The sequence below is a fragment of the Ptychodera flava genome, chromosome 9 (assembly GCF_041260155.1).
Source record: "Ptychodera flava strain L36383 chromosome 9, AS_Pfla_20210202, whole genome shotgun sequence".
Classification (NCBI taxonomy): domain Eukaryota; kingdom Metazoa; phylum Hemichordata; class Enteropneusta; family Ptychoderidae; genus Ptychodera; species Ptychodera flava.
This window is the reverse complement of record NC_091936.1, coordinates 13,484,542-13,502,722: the sequence shown is the minus strand read 5'-3', so window position 1 is coordinate 13,502,722 and position 18,181 is coordinate 13,484,542. Positions and strand designations below refer to the sequence as shown.

At 36.4% G+C, this 18,181-nt stretch overlaps 1 protein-coding gene across 1 annotated transcript; it reads right to left on the bottom strand.

The window, feature by feature from the left end:
• Window positions 1–294: 294 nt before the first annotated feature.
• Window positions 295–18,112, bottom strand: LOC139140049 (histone acetyltransferase KAT2A-like). Its single transcript, XM_070709045.1, has 17 exons — window positions 17,897–18,112; window positions 16,209–16,341; window positions 15,655–15,800; window positions 15,088–15,177; window positions 12,907–13,088; window positions 11,318–11,509; window positions 10,661–10,773; window positions 10,009–10,188; window positions 8,983–9,119; window positions 8,359–8,567; window positions 7,836–7,962; window positions 7,082–7,192; window positions 4,693–4,836; window positions 4,035–4,149; window positions 3,265–3,365; window positions 2,568–2,652; window positions 295–2,301 (listed from the first exon to the last, which is right to left on the bottom strand). Exons 1-17 carry the CDS (start codon window positions 18,092–18,094, stop codon window positions 2,108–2,110), a joined length of 2,457 nt encoding a protein of 818 aa, XP_070565146.1. The 5' UTR covers window positions 18,095–18,112; the 3' UTR covers window positions 295–2,107.
• Between the last annotated feature and the right edge of the window lie 69 nt (window positions 18,113–18,181).

The following is an 18,181-nucleotide window of genomic DNA, read 5'->3' as shown; positions in this document are numbered from 1 at the left end:
TGACACCTGATTTTTCATTCTTGATTTTGAAAGAGAATGCTTAAAGTTTCCTTGTGGAAAGTTTGAGCAAAAGTTAGTCTTTCACATTCCAGACACATCTCTCGTATACCCCCAAAAAAACTTTCAAATATGGTATCCCAATGCAATTGAGTATATAAAGTCAGTATAGCTGCAACTTGTTTCTTGACTCAACCAAACTCAACTTTCATACGTGGAAAAGTTTGCAGCAGCAACTCTGTGTATGTAGGTGAGTGTGTATTTTGATGAGCAAAAATGTACAAAAACACAACAGCATTAATTTCATACCTTTCAATGTTTTGTTTATTTTTAACACAAAGATGTTAAACATTACAAATAAATAAATGTTTTCAAATGAATATGGCAAAAGCTACAAAAAAAATGGACTTTTGTATTTATTTTGTTTCTCTTGAAAGATATAAGTATTGCACATGATACCAAAAATACACGTGTGCCCAAATGTACTGGTACAATTGATGAGTTACAACATAAATAGTCTCGCAGTTAGGCTTGGCTCTCTACAAAAAGCTCCCCATTGACTACAAGTTTATATTTCAATGCTTGAATTGAGCTATGCTGACAGTTATGAACACATACATGAATATTTATTATCATTTATATAACAACAATATTGCTGTTGATGGTTTATTACTCAGTCTTTGCGTGCAGTGGATCATCCTCCATTGTATTTGAACTCAAATCTCAAGCGCCATTTTAAAATACATTGCAAGCAAGAAACTAGTCTATTTTGCACTACATGTCTTTTCTTCAATTTATGATTCCATTTAAATGTTTCGGTAAAATCACTTGGTGTTATTTTTGTCATACAAGTGTGCCTAAGGATTTAACAGACAAGATTAGGAGTTAAACTTATTTAAAACAAAGCATCACTTGAATTCCAAGCATCAGCCCTTAGCTTAACCAAAGACCCTTGAATTTTCTACAGGGTTTATGGCTTAGCACATAAAATGTATAATGAAAATATTCATCACATTCTGGAGATCCTTGCAAATCCCTAGCATTGAACTGACCATAGAGGGCGCATGTATTCTCCTACAATGATATTTTGAGAGTATTTGATAAAATAGCAAGTAAGACTGACAAAATATTTTGATGTTTTCTAGAAATGTGCGGATGTAAAGAATCCTGATTCTCTCCTTTTAGAGGACATACTCAAATGAAAATAAACTGTACATTCTTCTTACATTGCAAATATGTTAGTGTTTTTGAAAATATTTCAGTCTAACGGGCCTTCAAATTGAAATAAAAAACATGGATTATCAATGCAGAAAAACTATGCATGTATCAATACATCTCTCACTATCATGAATGTAAACCTGGTTGTTGCCTATGCATACAATACAATGATTTTGAAGTTCATGGCACATGAAATTATCAACAGACAATGTAGTCACCTTTCTATTGGACAACATTCACTTTCATTACATTAGAAGCCACTCAAGTAACACCACGATCTACTTGACGACAAAAATGCCATTTCATTTTTAATGCAAAAGTCTCCCATCTGCAGTATCAAATTTAGAAGGCATCAGTCAGGTCAACTAATGTACATAGTTTATGAGTTTCTCAAGCTGCCTTTCTAGAAAACCTACACTGGTCATTTTGTGGCTCTGCCAACTGTGAAAATCACTGTTCAGCCCCATGCTCTTCAATATTGAACTGTAAGCGGTAACCGTATATTTGTGTGTGGTGGCATTCAGAATGTGATGCAATGGCAATGATTGCTTGTGAACTGAACCCTGCTGTTATGTTGAGGAATGACAGTTAATCCTTTCACCACCATGGTTTCACCCAAACCCATTGTTATCAGTGGTGATTATGGACCTGTCCACAGGGCATCGGGAATGAACAGGTTCACAAAGTACTACTGAAAATTTGTGAACAAATCACGATGTGTTGACAATGTATCATGGCTTTCTTGTTGAGTTCAAAGCATTCCTCAGGAATACTGTACACACAATATTCCTTTCATTCCGACTGAGTCTCTTCTCCAGAGCACAATACTAGTTGCAGTTCTGGGGTTGAACAACCAAGGGTGTCCAGCTACAGTCCAGGCTATCTTTCTCATCTACTTGTCAGTGAGTCCAGTTTCCTTCAGTTTGTTGAAGAAAAACCTCTCTAGAGTGTTAGCACACTTACAGTACTCTGTGTCAGGATCATTGTATGCCCTGCAGTTACTGAAGATTCTCTGCATGTCAGCGATAAACAGCTTCTTGGAGACGTAGTATCTACTCTTCATTCTTTCTGTCATGGTCTTCAGATCTGCGGAAGAAAATATCAAGTTCTTTAGCATACTTAACTAATGATTGTCACTCTTTTTGTCTTTAAACTGCCATATTCAACCAATGTGAGGAACTTTGTTTCATAGGACCTCTTGTAACTTGTGTCACGTAAATGGAAACAAGCTATGTCCACATGGTTAGCTTTGTGAATATTTATGTTGTCTAACTGTTAGAAAATTCTTATTACAACCAGATGGTTGCATAACAGATAGATGGATAATGTAGTGTTTGTACTACGCTACTCACCCATTGGATACTTGATATGATCATAGTAATCTGGTGCCTCAGACTTCTCTACTGGTCGTAGGAACGGCCAAGCACTGGCATGGCTCTGAAAAAATCAAGATTTTGGTGTCAGATATTTGACAAAATAACAGCAAACAGTATTTGACACATTATTCTGTTCAGTTGTGGGGTACAGCTTGTTGTGTGTTAGTAGACATGTGAGAAATTATTACACGACAGTGAGCAGATTTGAATTCTGAAGACAGGTAATTTGCTGTCCTCACCAATGGTTTATCCTCAGAACTGTTACACTAATATTATTACTAATACACTCTCTCTCTATAGAGTTCAAACAGAGACAATTTAACAGAACATGTCCATTCAACTGTGGTATACATTGGCTCAAACTTGTAGCTTTTAAAAATGCTTTTAAAAATGAACTTCCCTACATACATTCAGTTTACATGGTTGGGTTTATCATACCTGGAGACATATTTTTCATGTAGGTGTTTCGTTTCTCTTGATGTCAAGATCTTCATACACATGATGTCCATCAAATGCCTGTTCATACTTCTACATGCAATATGTTGTTGTATTGAAATTTCTTTTACGTTGTGCACATGTTTTGAATGTGACTTAGCTGTACTATCAAAGATGCCATGGGTTCAGATTGGGGTAGAACGGCACTAAGTCTGCAAATTAAAAGAATTAATCTCACCCTGACTTGTGTCAGTATGGTTTTGAAAGCACTGTAGAGTTGATCCTCAGTCAGGTTGGCACCTTTGCCTCTCTCTTTGCTTGGTCTCCATCCAGATTCCCCTGTGTAGCAAACAAACAAGGACACATCAGTGGCTGATTCCCAATACTCCTGTATCTCACAATAAGGACAGTTGCATGTCAATGTGTAATTGAAAACCAGGAGTGTTCTCAAAGGTTTACCTATGCCATTTGAAACAAGGGGTTTTCATGAGGTAGGGCCAACATAAACATACTACAGTGTGAAAAGGAGTGTTTTCTTCTGTTTACTGAATGTTCTCTCAGAACTTCCTGCTGACTTTCTTTTAAAGATGGGAAACTGATGTAGGTCTAAAACAATCACAGAGTGAGGTCCGTTTTGGTCAGAAACAATCTGCTGCAATCATGGTGTAACAGATTTTCTACTGAAAATGATGAGTTACTGCAAAATCAGGTTTTCAACTTTAACTGTGCAGCACTCGTGACAGGATCCACTGATTACTGGCATACCAACATTACAAATACATAAATTTGCCGTGTTTCAGCTGATCAAATAAATTATTTGGACATTTGTCCCAGAGACACAAACAGTGTATATTTCTTGAATTGATCCTAACAAACTATTACAGTTTTGGATCAACTATTTTGCAAATTCATCCTGGATCACAAGGAAAGATTTAGAACATTTTTGTAATATGTTTAACGAGTGCTGAATTCAGCTGGTAATCTGACATTACTTGCGTTCATACTCACTTATGCCAGGTATATTTTCAATGGGGATACATCGGAGTCCTTCCTTGAAACATGTCAGTCCTGCATGTATTTTACGGATCTGTTCCTGTTTCCTATCAGTCAATTTCTTCACAATCTACACAACATCAAAAATTGAAAAAATAAACATCCTGATTAAACAGATGGCTTAACCATAGAAGAGATCAAATTCCATATTGCTGACATATTTGTCCACTGAATACAGAGTTGTGAGAGCAAAGCTGCTTCTGTCTTTTTCCTGCACAGCTGGTAGTAATGATCTGAATCTGCAGTTTTCTCTTCTCAGTGACATCATCTGACATCTGTGGAGGAACCAACCTGGTTTACAAATATTAAAAAACCCCACAAAATGTTGTGGCCACAAAAATTACAGCATCCACATGCTTGGTTTTCTAATACACGTAATGGACTCTTTTTTTTATCCATTTGCAAATATGAAAACTTTTAATTCAACAACGTTTCCAACCATCAATTATATTTTAATCTAGATGTATATGGATATCAGAGAGACTGAATGGGATAAGCAGTCATATCAATCAAATGAAAGTGGTAAAGTTTTAATTTCTACACTCTTTACCAACTACAAATTTCCGTAAAAGAAACTAACTCTCCTACTGAAGTCATAATGTATCATCCTAACCTCTTTCTGTTTTCTGATGATGTGAGAGAATTCAGTGTATGGAATTCTGGGATTTATCTGGCATCCCATCAGGGTGGCGCCTTCGTAGTCTTTGATGTATCCCATGTATGTTGACTTGGGCAACTTGATGTCTTTGGAAAACCCCTGCAACAAAATGCACACATATATTATACAAATTACATGCAAAGCACAAGCTTGAAAAATATCCGTCTTTTTTTTGAGGGGGTTAGACTCAAAGATTTGTCATTTTAGGATGCTCTCCATGATCTGCTGCTCTGAGAAGGGAGGAGTGTAGTAATGGGAGAGACATCTTTCATTTTTCGCTGGAGGAAATGATGCAATCATAGATCAATTTCTCTCTTCTGTAAAAACTTGGCCAATGACAACAACAGCTGCTGCATTGGTACACCAAGAATCAGAAGAAAAAGATTTAATTGTGTCTAATCACTTGTCTACAATTGCTTATGTTATCCTGTATATAAATACAGTGTGGACAAATGTACGATCTGGAAGAATTTTCTGATATGTTTATTCAGCATGGTGCCAGATATTTCTGGCATTCAATGTAGTCAGGTTAAAATCAATTAAGCCCGGGGAGAAAAATTTGTCCTGTCACACAGGAAGTGTGCAGTGTTTTGCAATTATTCCAGCAATCTTCCTTTACTTCACCACATGGTTTGTCTCATTGCCAGCTTGCTGTTTTCACAACTTGCACATACAAAGAAAAGTTTTTAGTTTGTTTTACAAGTTAACAAATAACTTGAGCAATATGATAATGTCTGTAATAAAGCTCATGAAGAGAACAACCATTGACGGTACAATTTCACATTATAGTTGAAGACATCAATCATCTATAGTGCAGTACGTCTTTTGGATTAGTTTACGGTACACAAGATACAATAACTGGCTGCGTGCTATGGCTTGCCATGTAAACCATTTCTCCCTGAATAGTGCTATTACTGAAATCAAAGGGATTACATTGTAGGACGGTATTCTCAATGGTTTACAATGCAAAACTTTCTTTCCTCATGCAAGGCACTCTGTATTCAACACTGAAAACTTTACAAAGGGAAAAACATCTCTGAGTCCAAAGTAAAAACATAGGGCCAAAGTCCCTGAAGCTACTATAGACATGGATACAAAATTAAGTATTTCCTGACTGTATGAAATTATCTCACTTAGGTCATCCTAGGGACTTGTACACCAAATATTAAAGCTGTCTGACCAGCGGTTTTGAAAGAACAAGCAACTCAACAGTTGACAGAGCTCTGCTGTGTTATGTAGAGAATAATCTTTTGTGACACATGTATTGATGAAGAAGGTGGATATCTTTGATTAACATTGTATTTTTTTCTGTTGAATAAGTTGAGACTGTACATACTCAGAGAAAGCACACTGAAGAGACAAATGTTTGAAACTGAAGAAGTTCAAGGTCATCAAAAGCATTATAAGGAATCATGTAACTTTCATTGCACTGTTTACACAGATTGCATAATTGCTATAAATAGCACATGAGGAATCTTACAGCCCACTGGGCTTTACCATAAAAACCCTATCACTTTGACCTCTCTTTAATTGACCACTCTATTTTTTTCCTCAAAAAGTAATTTTATTTTATCCTTACCAAGTCAACCATAAATGGAAATTAGAACTTTCTCTATCTCTATCTCTATCTCTATTGACTATTTTGAGCAATTTCTTTTAGATAGCATACAGGGCACAATAAATGACAGTTCAGAATATGTCAAAGTTGGGATTCAGGAAAGTTGCCTTTACATGTTTTAATCCTCCAAGATGGTAGCATTTCACTATGAACTGTCAAAAAAAGTTGAACTTTCTGATAATTCTACACTAAAATTATTTTGGCTTTGATGATTTCCTAATTAATTCAATTATTTAAAATCATATTAATTATTTTTTTCTGGGTGAATTGATAGGGTTTATACAGTACAAGAATTACATACAATGTAAGTCAAATTTTGACCAAAATGACAAAAAAATTCCTTAAAAATACACATTTGCATATTTCATCACAATTTGAACAAATCTAAGTTGGGTTACCCCTAGGGACCTGTATACCAAATAACAAAGCTGTCTGACCAGCGGTTATGAAGAAGAAGATTTTTTACCAAAAACACCTTTTTTGGCATTAATTTGCCTATTTTCAACAATATCAAAAAATTAAAAAAATAGTTTCTCAAAATCATATTTTTCATCTACACAACAAATATCAAATCAGTAAGTACTGCGGTTCTCAAGATATTTGAGTGGACGGACGCCTCACAAACGGACATACATACATACATACATACAGACTGACGACGGACGCCGGACGGATACCCATCCCAATAGCTTCTATAGACTATAGTCTATAGTAGCTAATGAATACCTGTTTCTTGAAGTAGCCAATGGCGTACTCATCTGCAAAAGTCAGCAAGTGGTAGACACCGTGTTTGATATGGTAATCTTTGAGATGGTTCATCAAGTGTGTGCCATAACCCTGTGCAAAATAATAATCAAATCTTGAATTGAAACAGTGTGAGATCATTGGTCAAGGGATTAGAAATGAACACCCACTTGAACAAAAGAGGTATTTTTTTTTTAAAGGTTGGGCCGCAATTTTTGAGACCAGCAGTGTTGTTTCACTAGCTTATAATTGATGGGAATGTTTTTGGAAAGAGAATTTGTTTGCCGGAATCAAAATGCATATTGACAGATCTCTGTGACATTTTGTGGTAACTGGGCAAGTTACGAACATCACAAAATCATACAAACAGGCATAGCTGTCTGTGGAAGCCACAAATGAGGGCAGTGTTTTCTTCAATAGCTCAAAATTCAGAGTGACTTCCCTGACGATGCATTAATCAGTTCTAAAGCTGGCAGTGATCAAAAGTAACCAGTCAATGGAGTTTGTGTTGCAGAAAGTTTTGTTGCAAAGTACTACTAGCAGCAACTACAGGAGTTCAATTATAGGTCTGCAAGCACCTTTTTACAAACTATTATCAATAAAAAATTACTTCAACCAAAGGAAAATACAAATATCTGCCACAACAGCTGTTTAGCAACAATATCCCTCATGAATGTGATCATTATGGTAAAAGTCAGGTACAAGAAAGGCATGCTCACACATGGCTGTTCCTTACCTTGACCTGTTCATTTGATGTGACAGCACAGAAGACAATTTCAGTGAATCCTTGTGTTGGAAACATACGGAAGCAAACACCGCCAATCACCCTGTTGTCCTTCACCAATGCCAGTGTCTTATGTTTTCTGTCAATCAAACATTTCAAAAACTGCTATTGTGATGGTTGCAATGCAAGTAGAATCACAAGCATACAAATGAACGGTGAATGTAAGAGATCTCTAAATACTGTCGTTGACTATGAAAGGTGGATTTCTAGATGTACACATTAATTAAAATATATACATCATTCATTATTAGCCATCAATTATTCGCAAGGAAAATGAATAAAGATCCATAACAACCTGAAACAACAGTGAAATTGGAAGGGTCAATGCTGGTGCCAGACAGATGCACAAAATCACTACCACTTGTCTTTGAAAAAACAAAAGTGTCACTGAAGAGCTGCCAGGATTCAGTGGAAATATGAGTAGCCTGTGGGTTCAGCTTTCAAGTATGAAGAATATACAATTGTTTATACTCACGGGTCAAAAACAAGTCTTGTGATGTACTCTTTGGGCATCCTGGGCAGCTGATGAGAGAACACATTCTGCAGTCCAACCAACCACACCAAGGTCTCCTTTGACGGTTTACGAGTTAATGAGTTGCCGATGACATGAAATTCAATAACGCCCCTCTTTTCCTCCATCCTTGCTGTCTCATCACGCGCTGCATTAGCTGTGAAAAGGTTACTCTGCAACAAGTAAAAATATTTCTGGTAAATTCCACAATCTCTCAATTTTTGCAATACCTAGAAGCTAGAATCATTGAAAATTGAGTTACTCTAACTCGAGAATGGAACAGAGACTGCTGACTAAGGAAATGGTACGGGTTCAATAATCTTATCTGAATTGACAAACATTAGGGTCCATAGAAATTCCTGGTATCAAATATTTGAAAGTTGAAGACTAATGTGTCCTTTCCAGATTTCTTACACTGAAGTAACTGGTAACAATAGTTTCTTATAGATCATACAATTTATTCATTATCTGGTGCTACATTCTTGTAAGTTTGCAATAGCGTTCTCAGGTGGTTTATGAATAAACTGCAAATATTTTGAGGGAAGACAAAAATTTCAATTACACAGAGATGAGTGTGGTGACATGTACCTCTGGTCCAAGCATGGCTGATGGGTCAGTGATTGTTGACAGGACTTCACTGACAGTCTCCAGTGGTATGTCGCCCTCTATCTTCTGTCTCTTGGCATCTTCAATGCTTTGTGGACCCTCAAGTTTTCTCTTCTCCCCTGCACAGGCATAGAATAGCAACATAGGTCAATAAGGTGAAAGTGGTTGATTCTGCTTGCATCTACAGCTGTTCACATACCATTATAGGTAGGTGCTTTTCTTTCCACAAACCTGATTCACACACATTGATATCATGCTATCGATACAGTAATTGGAAGATTGTGTAATGTATCTATCGTGGACAATATTTCTGCACAAAACTTGGTATGTTCCCTCAAAAGTAGAACCCATGAGAAATGCAAAACTCTGAGTTGGATCATGAGTTGAGAGATTTACTATTGCATACATAAGTAACCATGTATTCTATGATACAGAGATACTGGTGTTGCAGTATGCACTATCACATTAAAGGTAGTGCCTGGAAAGTGACAGACCTGAACTTTTCTTCAAACTTTCCTGATGGAAACTTTCAACCATCTCTTTCAAAAGCAAGAATGAAAATCAGGGGTCACTGTGCAAAGTTTGGTACCAGAGAAACAAATTACTTTATGTTAATACCAATATTTGAAATTCAAAAGTGGCCACCATCCCTGTGTTAACTCTATGAGAAAAATGACATTTTTCACAAAAATATGACAGTGAAAATTTTATTTAATCCTAAAGCCCAAAGGGATAGATCAGAAAAGTATTGTAAAGAACTGAGAGTCTGAATGTCTGTCCCTGAGGCGCATTCTACCTTTATAAGGAAAACCCTGGCTGTAGAAAAACTGGTTTACCCCGTTCCAAGATTAACAGCAGGGTTACACCAAAGGGGATCACTTGATCTGACACCAGATCTGAGCACACTTAGACCTGTAAAGCTTAGGTTCATGACAGTGAACAGTAGCCTAAAAACAGGCAGTTCCACCCCAATCCCCTTCACACCCCAAATTCTTGTACTACACTTACCTGGTTCGGCTTGCAATGGAGAGAGGGGTCCCAGCTTGCCACCTCTCTTAGAATTGATGAGACTTGGACTCAGATTGAAAGATGTAAGGTTATCTCCACTCGCGGAAGACGTAGATGTGGCAGTGGTGATGTTTATACGACCTAGTGAGGGTGTACTGTTTGCAGTTGTTGGAGTACTTGCTGCGATGTGAAAAGATTGGAATTTCAACTCTGGTTGGTCAAAGCTTAAACAGTACTTTGCCAATTTTTTTTTATAGTGATATCATTTCAAACATCAAACACAACTTCCTTGTATACCCTCTGATACATTTTCTTGTTGACAAAAGAAGGTAGAATGTCTTTTTTTTCCACTGATTTACATAATAGGTTAAAACTATGCAGTCTTTGCACACTTAGTGCTATCAGTAATGTATAAGACACGATGCAAAGTCATATGTACTAAATCTCAGTGTCCATACATTAGGTTGAATCTGACATCTAAATGTGCATCTTTACAGTGTGACAGTATGTACAATTTCGTTAAGTCTTCATGCTTCAAAAACCGTTTCCGTTCACTAAAAGTTTTACAATGATATTAATGACCGAAGCCTAACTGTCAAAAAAGCAATGATATATGTTGACCACAACTTTGTATAACATGTTAGAAACTTACGAGCTTCTGGAGTTGGTGAAGATAATGGCATATTGGCTGGAATGTGAGAAAATTCAGGATCCCATATTGGAGATGACGAACCATACACCTCTTCTTCTAACATGGACAGGAATCTGGAAAGAATTTGAAATTCAGCATCAGCAACTACTATTTCAAGTCTTGGATATGGCAAAAAGAACTACAATTTTAGCGATGTTCCACAACAGAGAAAATACAAGGTTCAGTGAATATAATGAAAAAAAATAATGTTGTTTCTTCAGATTGTTTTTTTAAGACTTCACACAAACAAGATAAAAAGAGGCAATGAGCATGATTAGTATTAGAAGTACCTCAGACAAATGACATATTTGAATCAAAGGCTTGTATACATTGAATAAAAGACAGAGGAAATTTGCAGACATATACGACGGGGCAGTGATAATTTTATTTCAGGTATGCACAGATTTTAATTAACATTAGTTGAAGAATTGAATTTTGCACAAAGCATGCAGAGCAATAATAGTATGAACTGAGTGATGGCCGTCATTCCTCTTGTTCAGTGCATCCATACTAGGAAATTAAACATGCCATACAAAGACTCATGCATTTTAGAATTATGGATAATGGCATGACTCCACAGTTAATGACTTCCTGAAGACATTCATCTCTGACTCTCACCGTGGGAAATGAGTGAGGACTAATGTTCTCTTTTCCGGAGGCATCTTGTCTTTCTCTGACCGGAACTTGTCAAGTAGTTGCCTTCTCATCACTGTGAATACTGATCGTAGGAGGGTTCTGCCAAATATCATGGTGGTGTCGTACCTCTGCAGGCTGTCACAGAATGCTGGCACGTGGCAGTAACACAACCATCTACAGGGAGTAAAGAATAAAGATGCAGAATTTACATTCTCTTTCTCTAAAGGAATGACACTTCACCATGGGCTAAACCCAAAATTTGTAGGAAAGAGACGGTACAAACAAAACCATGCCAGCAAACGCTTATACAAATAAACGTATTTGTATTCCCAAATGTGTTTGTACACATGAGTTTTTTCATACTGCCACCATGTGACTTGAGATTCAAAAGGAATCAAAAAATGTGTACTATTTATTCAAGAGTAGAAGCCAGGTTTTATTGAGTTGAAAGTATGCTCATCTTTTGACAAACCTACAGGCTGAACAATGCCCATCAATAGTCTGAATATGGATGAATGTTAATTTTGATTTGAAATATTAAGAATTGCATTTTCTGATTTTAAGAGTTTTGACCTGATTTGTGATATTTTGGGAGATGACATGGGTGGTAAAACCCATGGCAAACAGCAGCTCTAATAAATACAGCTGAAAAGAACATTCCCAGGCATAAGTACATGCAGGTGAACATTCTGGTTTGGACTAGCAGATGTCATGCTATCCTCTCTTTTTCTATATTATAAGTACAGTATGTTCATACAAAACACATCAAGAACTGATATTTTTTTGAAGTATACTCAATGAGCTCAACAGATTGTGAGCATAGATAGGTTTTGTTTTTGAAGTACACTCAAAGCACTCAAAAGATTGAGAACACAGATGTTTTTGAAGTATACTCAATGCAATCTAATATTGTGAGCACGGATATTTTTTGAAGTATATTCGATGAACTCTACAGATTGTCCTCCCAAAAGTAGAACCCATGAGAAACGCAAAACTCAAGAGTTGGATCATGAGTTGAGAGATTTACTATTGCATACGTAAGTAACCATGTATTCTATGATACAGAGATACTGGTGTTGCAGTATGCATGCAGATGATATTTTCTCTTCAGAACAATGGGTGAATTTACTGGTATTGGAAAATACTGGCAAAGCAAAATGACACTTACTCATTCAAAACTTGTGAATGAATTCCTGAACACTTTAGCTTTAAACACGACTTACCAGACATTGTCATTTTAGGTCAGTTATGGTAGCAGTTTATCTATAGTTTTGAACATCACCAATTATTTACCCTTAATGTAATCTTGGTAGGTAGCAATTTCAGTTTTGCCTCAGGAAATTTTGTCAAAATTTCTAATGACAATTAGTCAAATTTTAATGCCCACTGGCAATGAACGCTATCATAAAAGATTGTCCTACATCAAACAGACTTTTGATGGGAAAGCCTACATGTTTTCACGTTACTTTCATGACATCGATCTGTCAGAACAAAGTCCAAATGATGTTAGTAAACACCTATCAGGATATTTGTCATCAGATGCAATAAATAACAGTGGTTTTTCACACTACCTTGTGTAGTTGACTTTGTACTGTGACACATCATCGGACTGGGACCTCTGTTTTCTCACTGTTGGTGTTTCTAATTTCCAGTGATTCAAGCAATGCAGAAACATCTTGGCTAGGTCATACATGGTCTGCCATTCCTTCTGTGGCAAGTGTCCAAATTTGTATAGCACAAAATTTGTCACTCCCTGGTGTTGAATGACAATGTAGAGAGGTTATTACATGGGTTTTAGAGTGTAACTATCGACCACAATACGGACTACGTTTGTCATTTTGCTTGAATTTTTCACTTCTGATATTATTCTCTGTATAGTTTTCCTATCCTCCCTGTTCCATTATTAGAATGTTTGAAGAAATACACTGATCAAGGATATTTTTTGAAGTATACTACAGATTATCCTCCCAAAAGTAGAACCCATGAGAAATGCAAAACTCAGAGTTGGATCATGAGTTGAGAGATTTACTATTGCATACGTAAGTAACCATGTATTCTATGATACAGAGATACTGGTGTTGCAGTATGCATGTGGATGATATTTTCTCTTAACCCCTTGACTACCTATGGCGCCGGATATTTCCGGCGCCATATTGAATTACCATATACCTTGAGTGCCGGAAATATCCGGCACAGTTAAATAGGCGTATTTGCTTCGTTTTTGTCGCTAAAAATCCCGTAATTTCGGCACAGGCACGCAGCGCAACTAAGGTTGATGTATTCCGATCTGGCCAGAATGTGATTGCGCCCCCGTACGTCCGAGTATGGCCAAAATCCGGAAGCAAATGTCGTGACCCATGACCTCGACCCTGAAAGGTCAGGCTGATCACTGAAGCGTCGCACTGATTGTTTACAGTTTTCAGAAGTACAGACGATCGCGAAGATGTTTATGGGTTTTTTTTAATGATATGAAATGTTTATTTATTGAAAACAAATGATTTATATGTAAATATGTTCTATTAACAGCAATATTCGTGAATGAAACTAGAGGAAATACAGTTTTTTACTATAAGCCAGTGAAATTTTATAGCAGCCATATTATCAATATGACTGGTCACATGACTGGTCATGTGTTTGGTCATGTGATATGTTGTTCCCTAAAATGTATTTTTAAATATTGTGAAATTTTTTGATAAATCATAACCATTTTAGATGAATGTTTCTGCAAGGAAGACATAAAGCAGGTGTTTACAAATATAAAATGTGTTGATTTCAAATACAGAATCATGTCAGATGCTGATGTTTATGGTTCATTTACTCTGCCTTTTGTGAGAAAAATCTTAAATAAGAACATCTATAAATAAAGTAAAGGGAAGTTATTATTACATATATGTAAAGACAATGCCATGAAAATTGCAACTGTATTCAAATTTGCATCCGTTATGGATTCAAAACACGTCCTGATGCTTCAAATATTCATATTCTTTGCCAATTCTGGTCACATGACGTGTCATGTGATCAGTCACGTGACCTGGAAATACAAAATTTATATATGAAAAAGTGGGAAATTTCATGCTGATTCAGAAAATATATGGTTTATTGGTACTTCCTTAATTTTTACTCTAAGCAGTGTTCATGCAATGACCACACCCCAGATTTTATCAATATTTACATAAGGGGCCTGGTATATAGGAATACATTGGCCTTGGTAGTCAAGGGGTTAAGAACAATGGGTGACTTTACTGGTACTGGAAAACACGGGCAAAGCAAAATGACATTTACTCATTCAAACTTGTGGGTGAAGTCCTTGTACTCTAGCTTTAACCACAACGATACCGGACATTGTGGTTTTAAGGTCACTCTGAGGAAATTTTATCTACAGCGTTGAGCATCATCCATTATTCACCCTTACATATAATATTGGTTTGTGGTAATTTCATTTTGCCGCAGGAACTTAGGATAAATTTGTATGACAATTGTGAATTCAATTAAGTTAATTTCGTATGTCCATTGGGAGAAACACTGAGCACAGATGTTTTTTGAAATATGCACTCTACGTCAGGTAAGCATGACTATCATATCATACATAAAAATTAATAAAATGAAAAGCAGATATTTCACAAATGACTGCTGAGGAGATGACCCTGGGTTCTACATGTACCCTTACTACCTTTAAGAACTATACGGATTTTCAAAAAGTAACATTCTGACAGGGCAACTCTGAAGGATTCAACAATGAGAGAGACTCTTACCTTGGCAATACTGGGCTTTTCAAATGGAGGACTTCCTAGGGGTCCCTCAACTGAAGGTTTACTCTGTTGTAATATGCATTTTCTGAGTAACTGGAAGACAGCAAAAGAGGGCAAATGAGATACTGCATACATCTTCTATCAAACATCAGATATACACATGTAATTTTTCACATAGAGTCTCCATACAGAGAAATCATAATAAACATACTTGGAGAAAATACTTTATCTTAATGAAAAGAGAATAAAGGTAAAGTATACAATTTTAACTTAACGGCAAAGCACAGATTCATAATTGTAATGAATAAACCCTGGCTTTAAATGAATTGTATTAATTAAAGTCTCAGTTTTTTCTATAATTTTTTTTGCTTCTTTGTTCCAGGGAACACAAAATTAAAATTAAAAATCTAATCGATATCATGGTGTATCATCCATTGCAGGACTCCTTTTGCTGATTGAGAGAAACTGCAAGATAGAGTGATCACAGGAATAAATGGGACCTTGAAATCTGCAAAAACATCTAGAGGAAAATTGCTGGTAGGAAAGAATTGCAATAAACACAGAACATACCTTGAACAAATAAAAATACACCTGCTTTGTATCAGCGTCTTCTTCTTTATGTACACACAAGAATAAATTCTCCACATCAACAACAATTCCTAGCAGCCTATTTATCTCCTCTTCTGGTGTGTTTTCCAGGTGAGAGACATGGGCAGCTGTGAAAGAAAGTAACAATTTCAATGAGATAACTGATAAAAGTTGTGACAACCATGTCAAAGTTGAAGGAAACTCCTTGGCAGTGTTTTCCTGAACAAAAATTATTTGTGAGATTTGGTGGTTGAAGAAATTTCTATTCCTGTGCCCTACACAAACTGCATGAAACATGAACAGCATACTTTTGCAGATAATGGGATGAAGTGATCTTACCATTACAAGCTAAACTTCTCTGAACACCAGTTATCAAAATAAACAAGAAACATATTAATTACAATAATTTTGCTGTTTGATTGCCTGTCTAAATGAATATTTCACCAAATGAAATCACTAAAAACTTTCTACATGCAAGAGGTATTCGGTTAAGACAGGTATAACTTTCTCTGCATTATAATCTCTGATGACCTTACCCAGTTGATGATTACAGCTTCTACATGGGTCAGTTAGACTGGCTAATGGTGTGGCAATGTCAAGTCTGGCTGGTTGCGTGTTAGGCGGAGGGTTCGGATTCTTCCATCCATTGCATTTGCACGATTCCTCAGCCTGTGAAACATTTCAAGAATATCAGTACATCTTTAATATTCATATCAGTATAATATGTGATGGACTGCTATGAAAAGCTCTCTAAAAAGTTGAATGATTCAAATTATTTACAAATGAAACTTTATATGATTGAGATTTACTTGAATACATATTATCATGAAACAGATACCAACACTGCTACCTGAGTGAGGGCAAGTCAACAGATATAGTGGCGTGTGCACTATTTCTAGTTTACCTTATAGAGTTTTATTATCATGAGCATCATATCACCAAGCAATACAAGGTACCCTTCCTCTTCATTTCAATTTTGAAGTAATGGAAGCAATGCTGATGTGAAGGTATGGTTGATATATTATGATATTTAGTCAATTTGATAATACTGTTACAGTATAATAATAGTGTCTTAATTATAACCTTGTTACTCTGTACTATACATGTATGAATTGTCACTCAAAAATGACAGAGGCTATTTCACAACACAAGTGAACATTATCTCCCAGCTTGTTGTTACTCCACCAAATTTTGTACATACTACCTGATTTAACTGTATAATAATATCTCTACAGTGAAGTAATTAATTTTTGTCTATCATCAGCGGATTTACCATTAACATGAGCTATTTCTGATGAAATTTAGCAGCTTATAAATGGGTTGGTTGGGAGTAGTTGCAGAGAGGCTGGTTTCAGAATGGCAGGACTGAAAATCTTTGTAAAATATGTTGTTTTCTTTCAATTTTTGTTATTGTGACATTAAAATTCTTCAAACATACTTGCTGCACAAATGTTATTGAATGAGCTTCCTCATGAAATGAGTGAAAATGTATGGATCTGACGAATCTTCACACAAATTAGAATTCAAACGGGCACCATTTTACAAGTAGTATAGCCACAAACTGAAGACGTCAAATCACTGTACACAATACACAGTGCCATAATTACAAGACGTCTGTGTTGTGTACGGCGATTTGATGTCATCAGTTTGTGGCTATACCACTTGTAAAATGATGCCTACAAACGTGTGGAGTGTAAGCTTATACTATACTGGACATCCAGGAGGGCATTACCAAAATAAAATATGGCAGAAAGTTTTATTTAGCGATCTGATTCGTACGGTTTGTGGTAAAAGTTAATAAAAAAAATTAATTAATTAAATTAATATAAATAATAAATTTGGATCGTTTCCGCTGGCACCAATATGCTCTTTTGGTAGCTCAATGATTCTACAAAGGTCCCTCGCCTCCACTCCGACCGTTTTATTCTTGCCACAAACAACGACAAAGTAAAGTAGTCACTTCCAACTGCTCAGTTTTATTTTGCATATATGAACTGGTCTGCATGCACTTCTATTATCACCGAGTGTCCAGGTGAGTGTTTCTATGCAAACGAAATGTTTGTGACGGATGAAGTGAATGCCAAATTTTGTGTTTCATAAATTGAAAACTATGACAATAACACTGTTTACGAGAAAATTGAAATATTGACGATCTTGTGAACCGCAAGTGCCCACTTTACAACCAAGCCAAGCTAATTATTCAAGGACAAAGAAAATGGCCGACCTTGCAGGACGAGTACACTCCTAGCTTTTCTAATTTCTTCGTCCTTGGATAACTTTTCACTTGTGCTTTCCTCTGGCCTATTCTCTGAAGGTTCATTGGTCTTCCAATTTCGCCGGGACTGATCTGAACGGCATGCACACGGTGTGGGTTACTGTCTGCAACGACCGAATTTGCCGCAGCCGACCGAGTTGTCGCCATTTTGGAAAACAAGTCTGACGGTACGCTCTTATTTGAAGTACATATTTTCGACAAATATTGTTTACCTCTCTGTCTATATTTTTATAG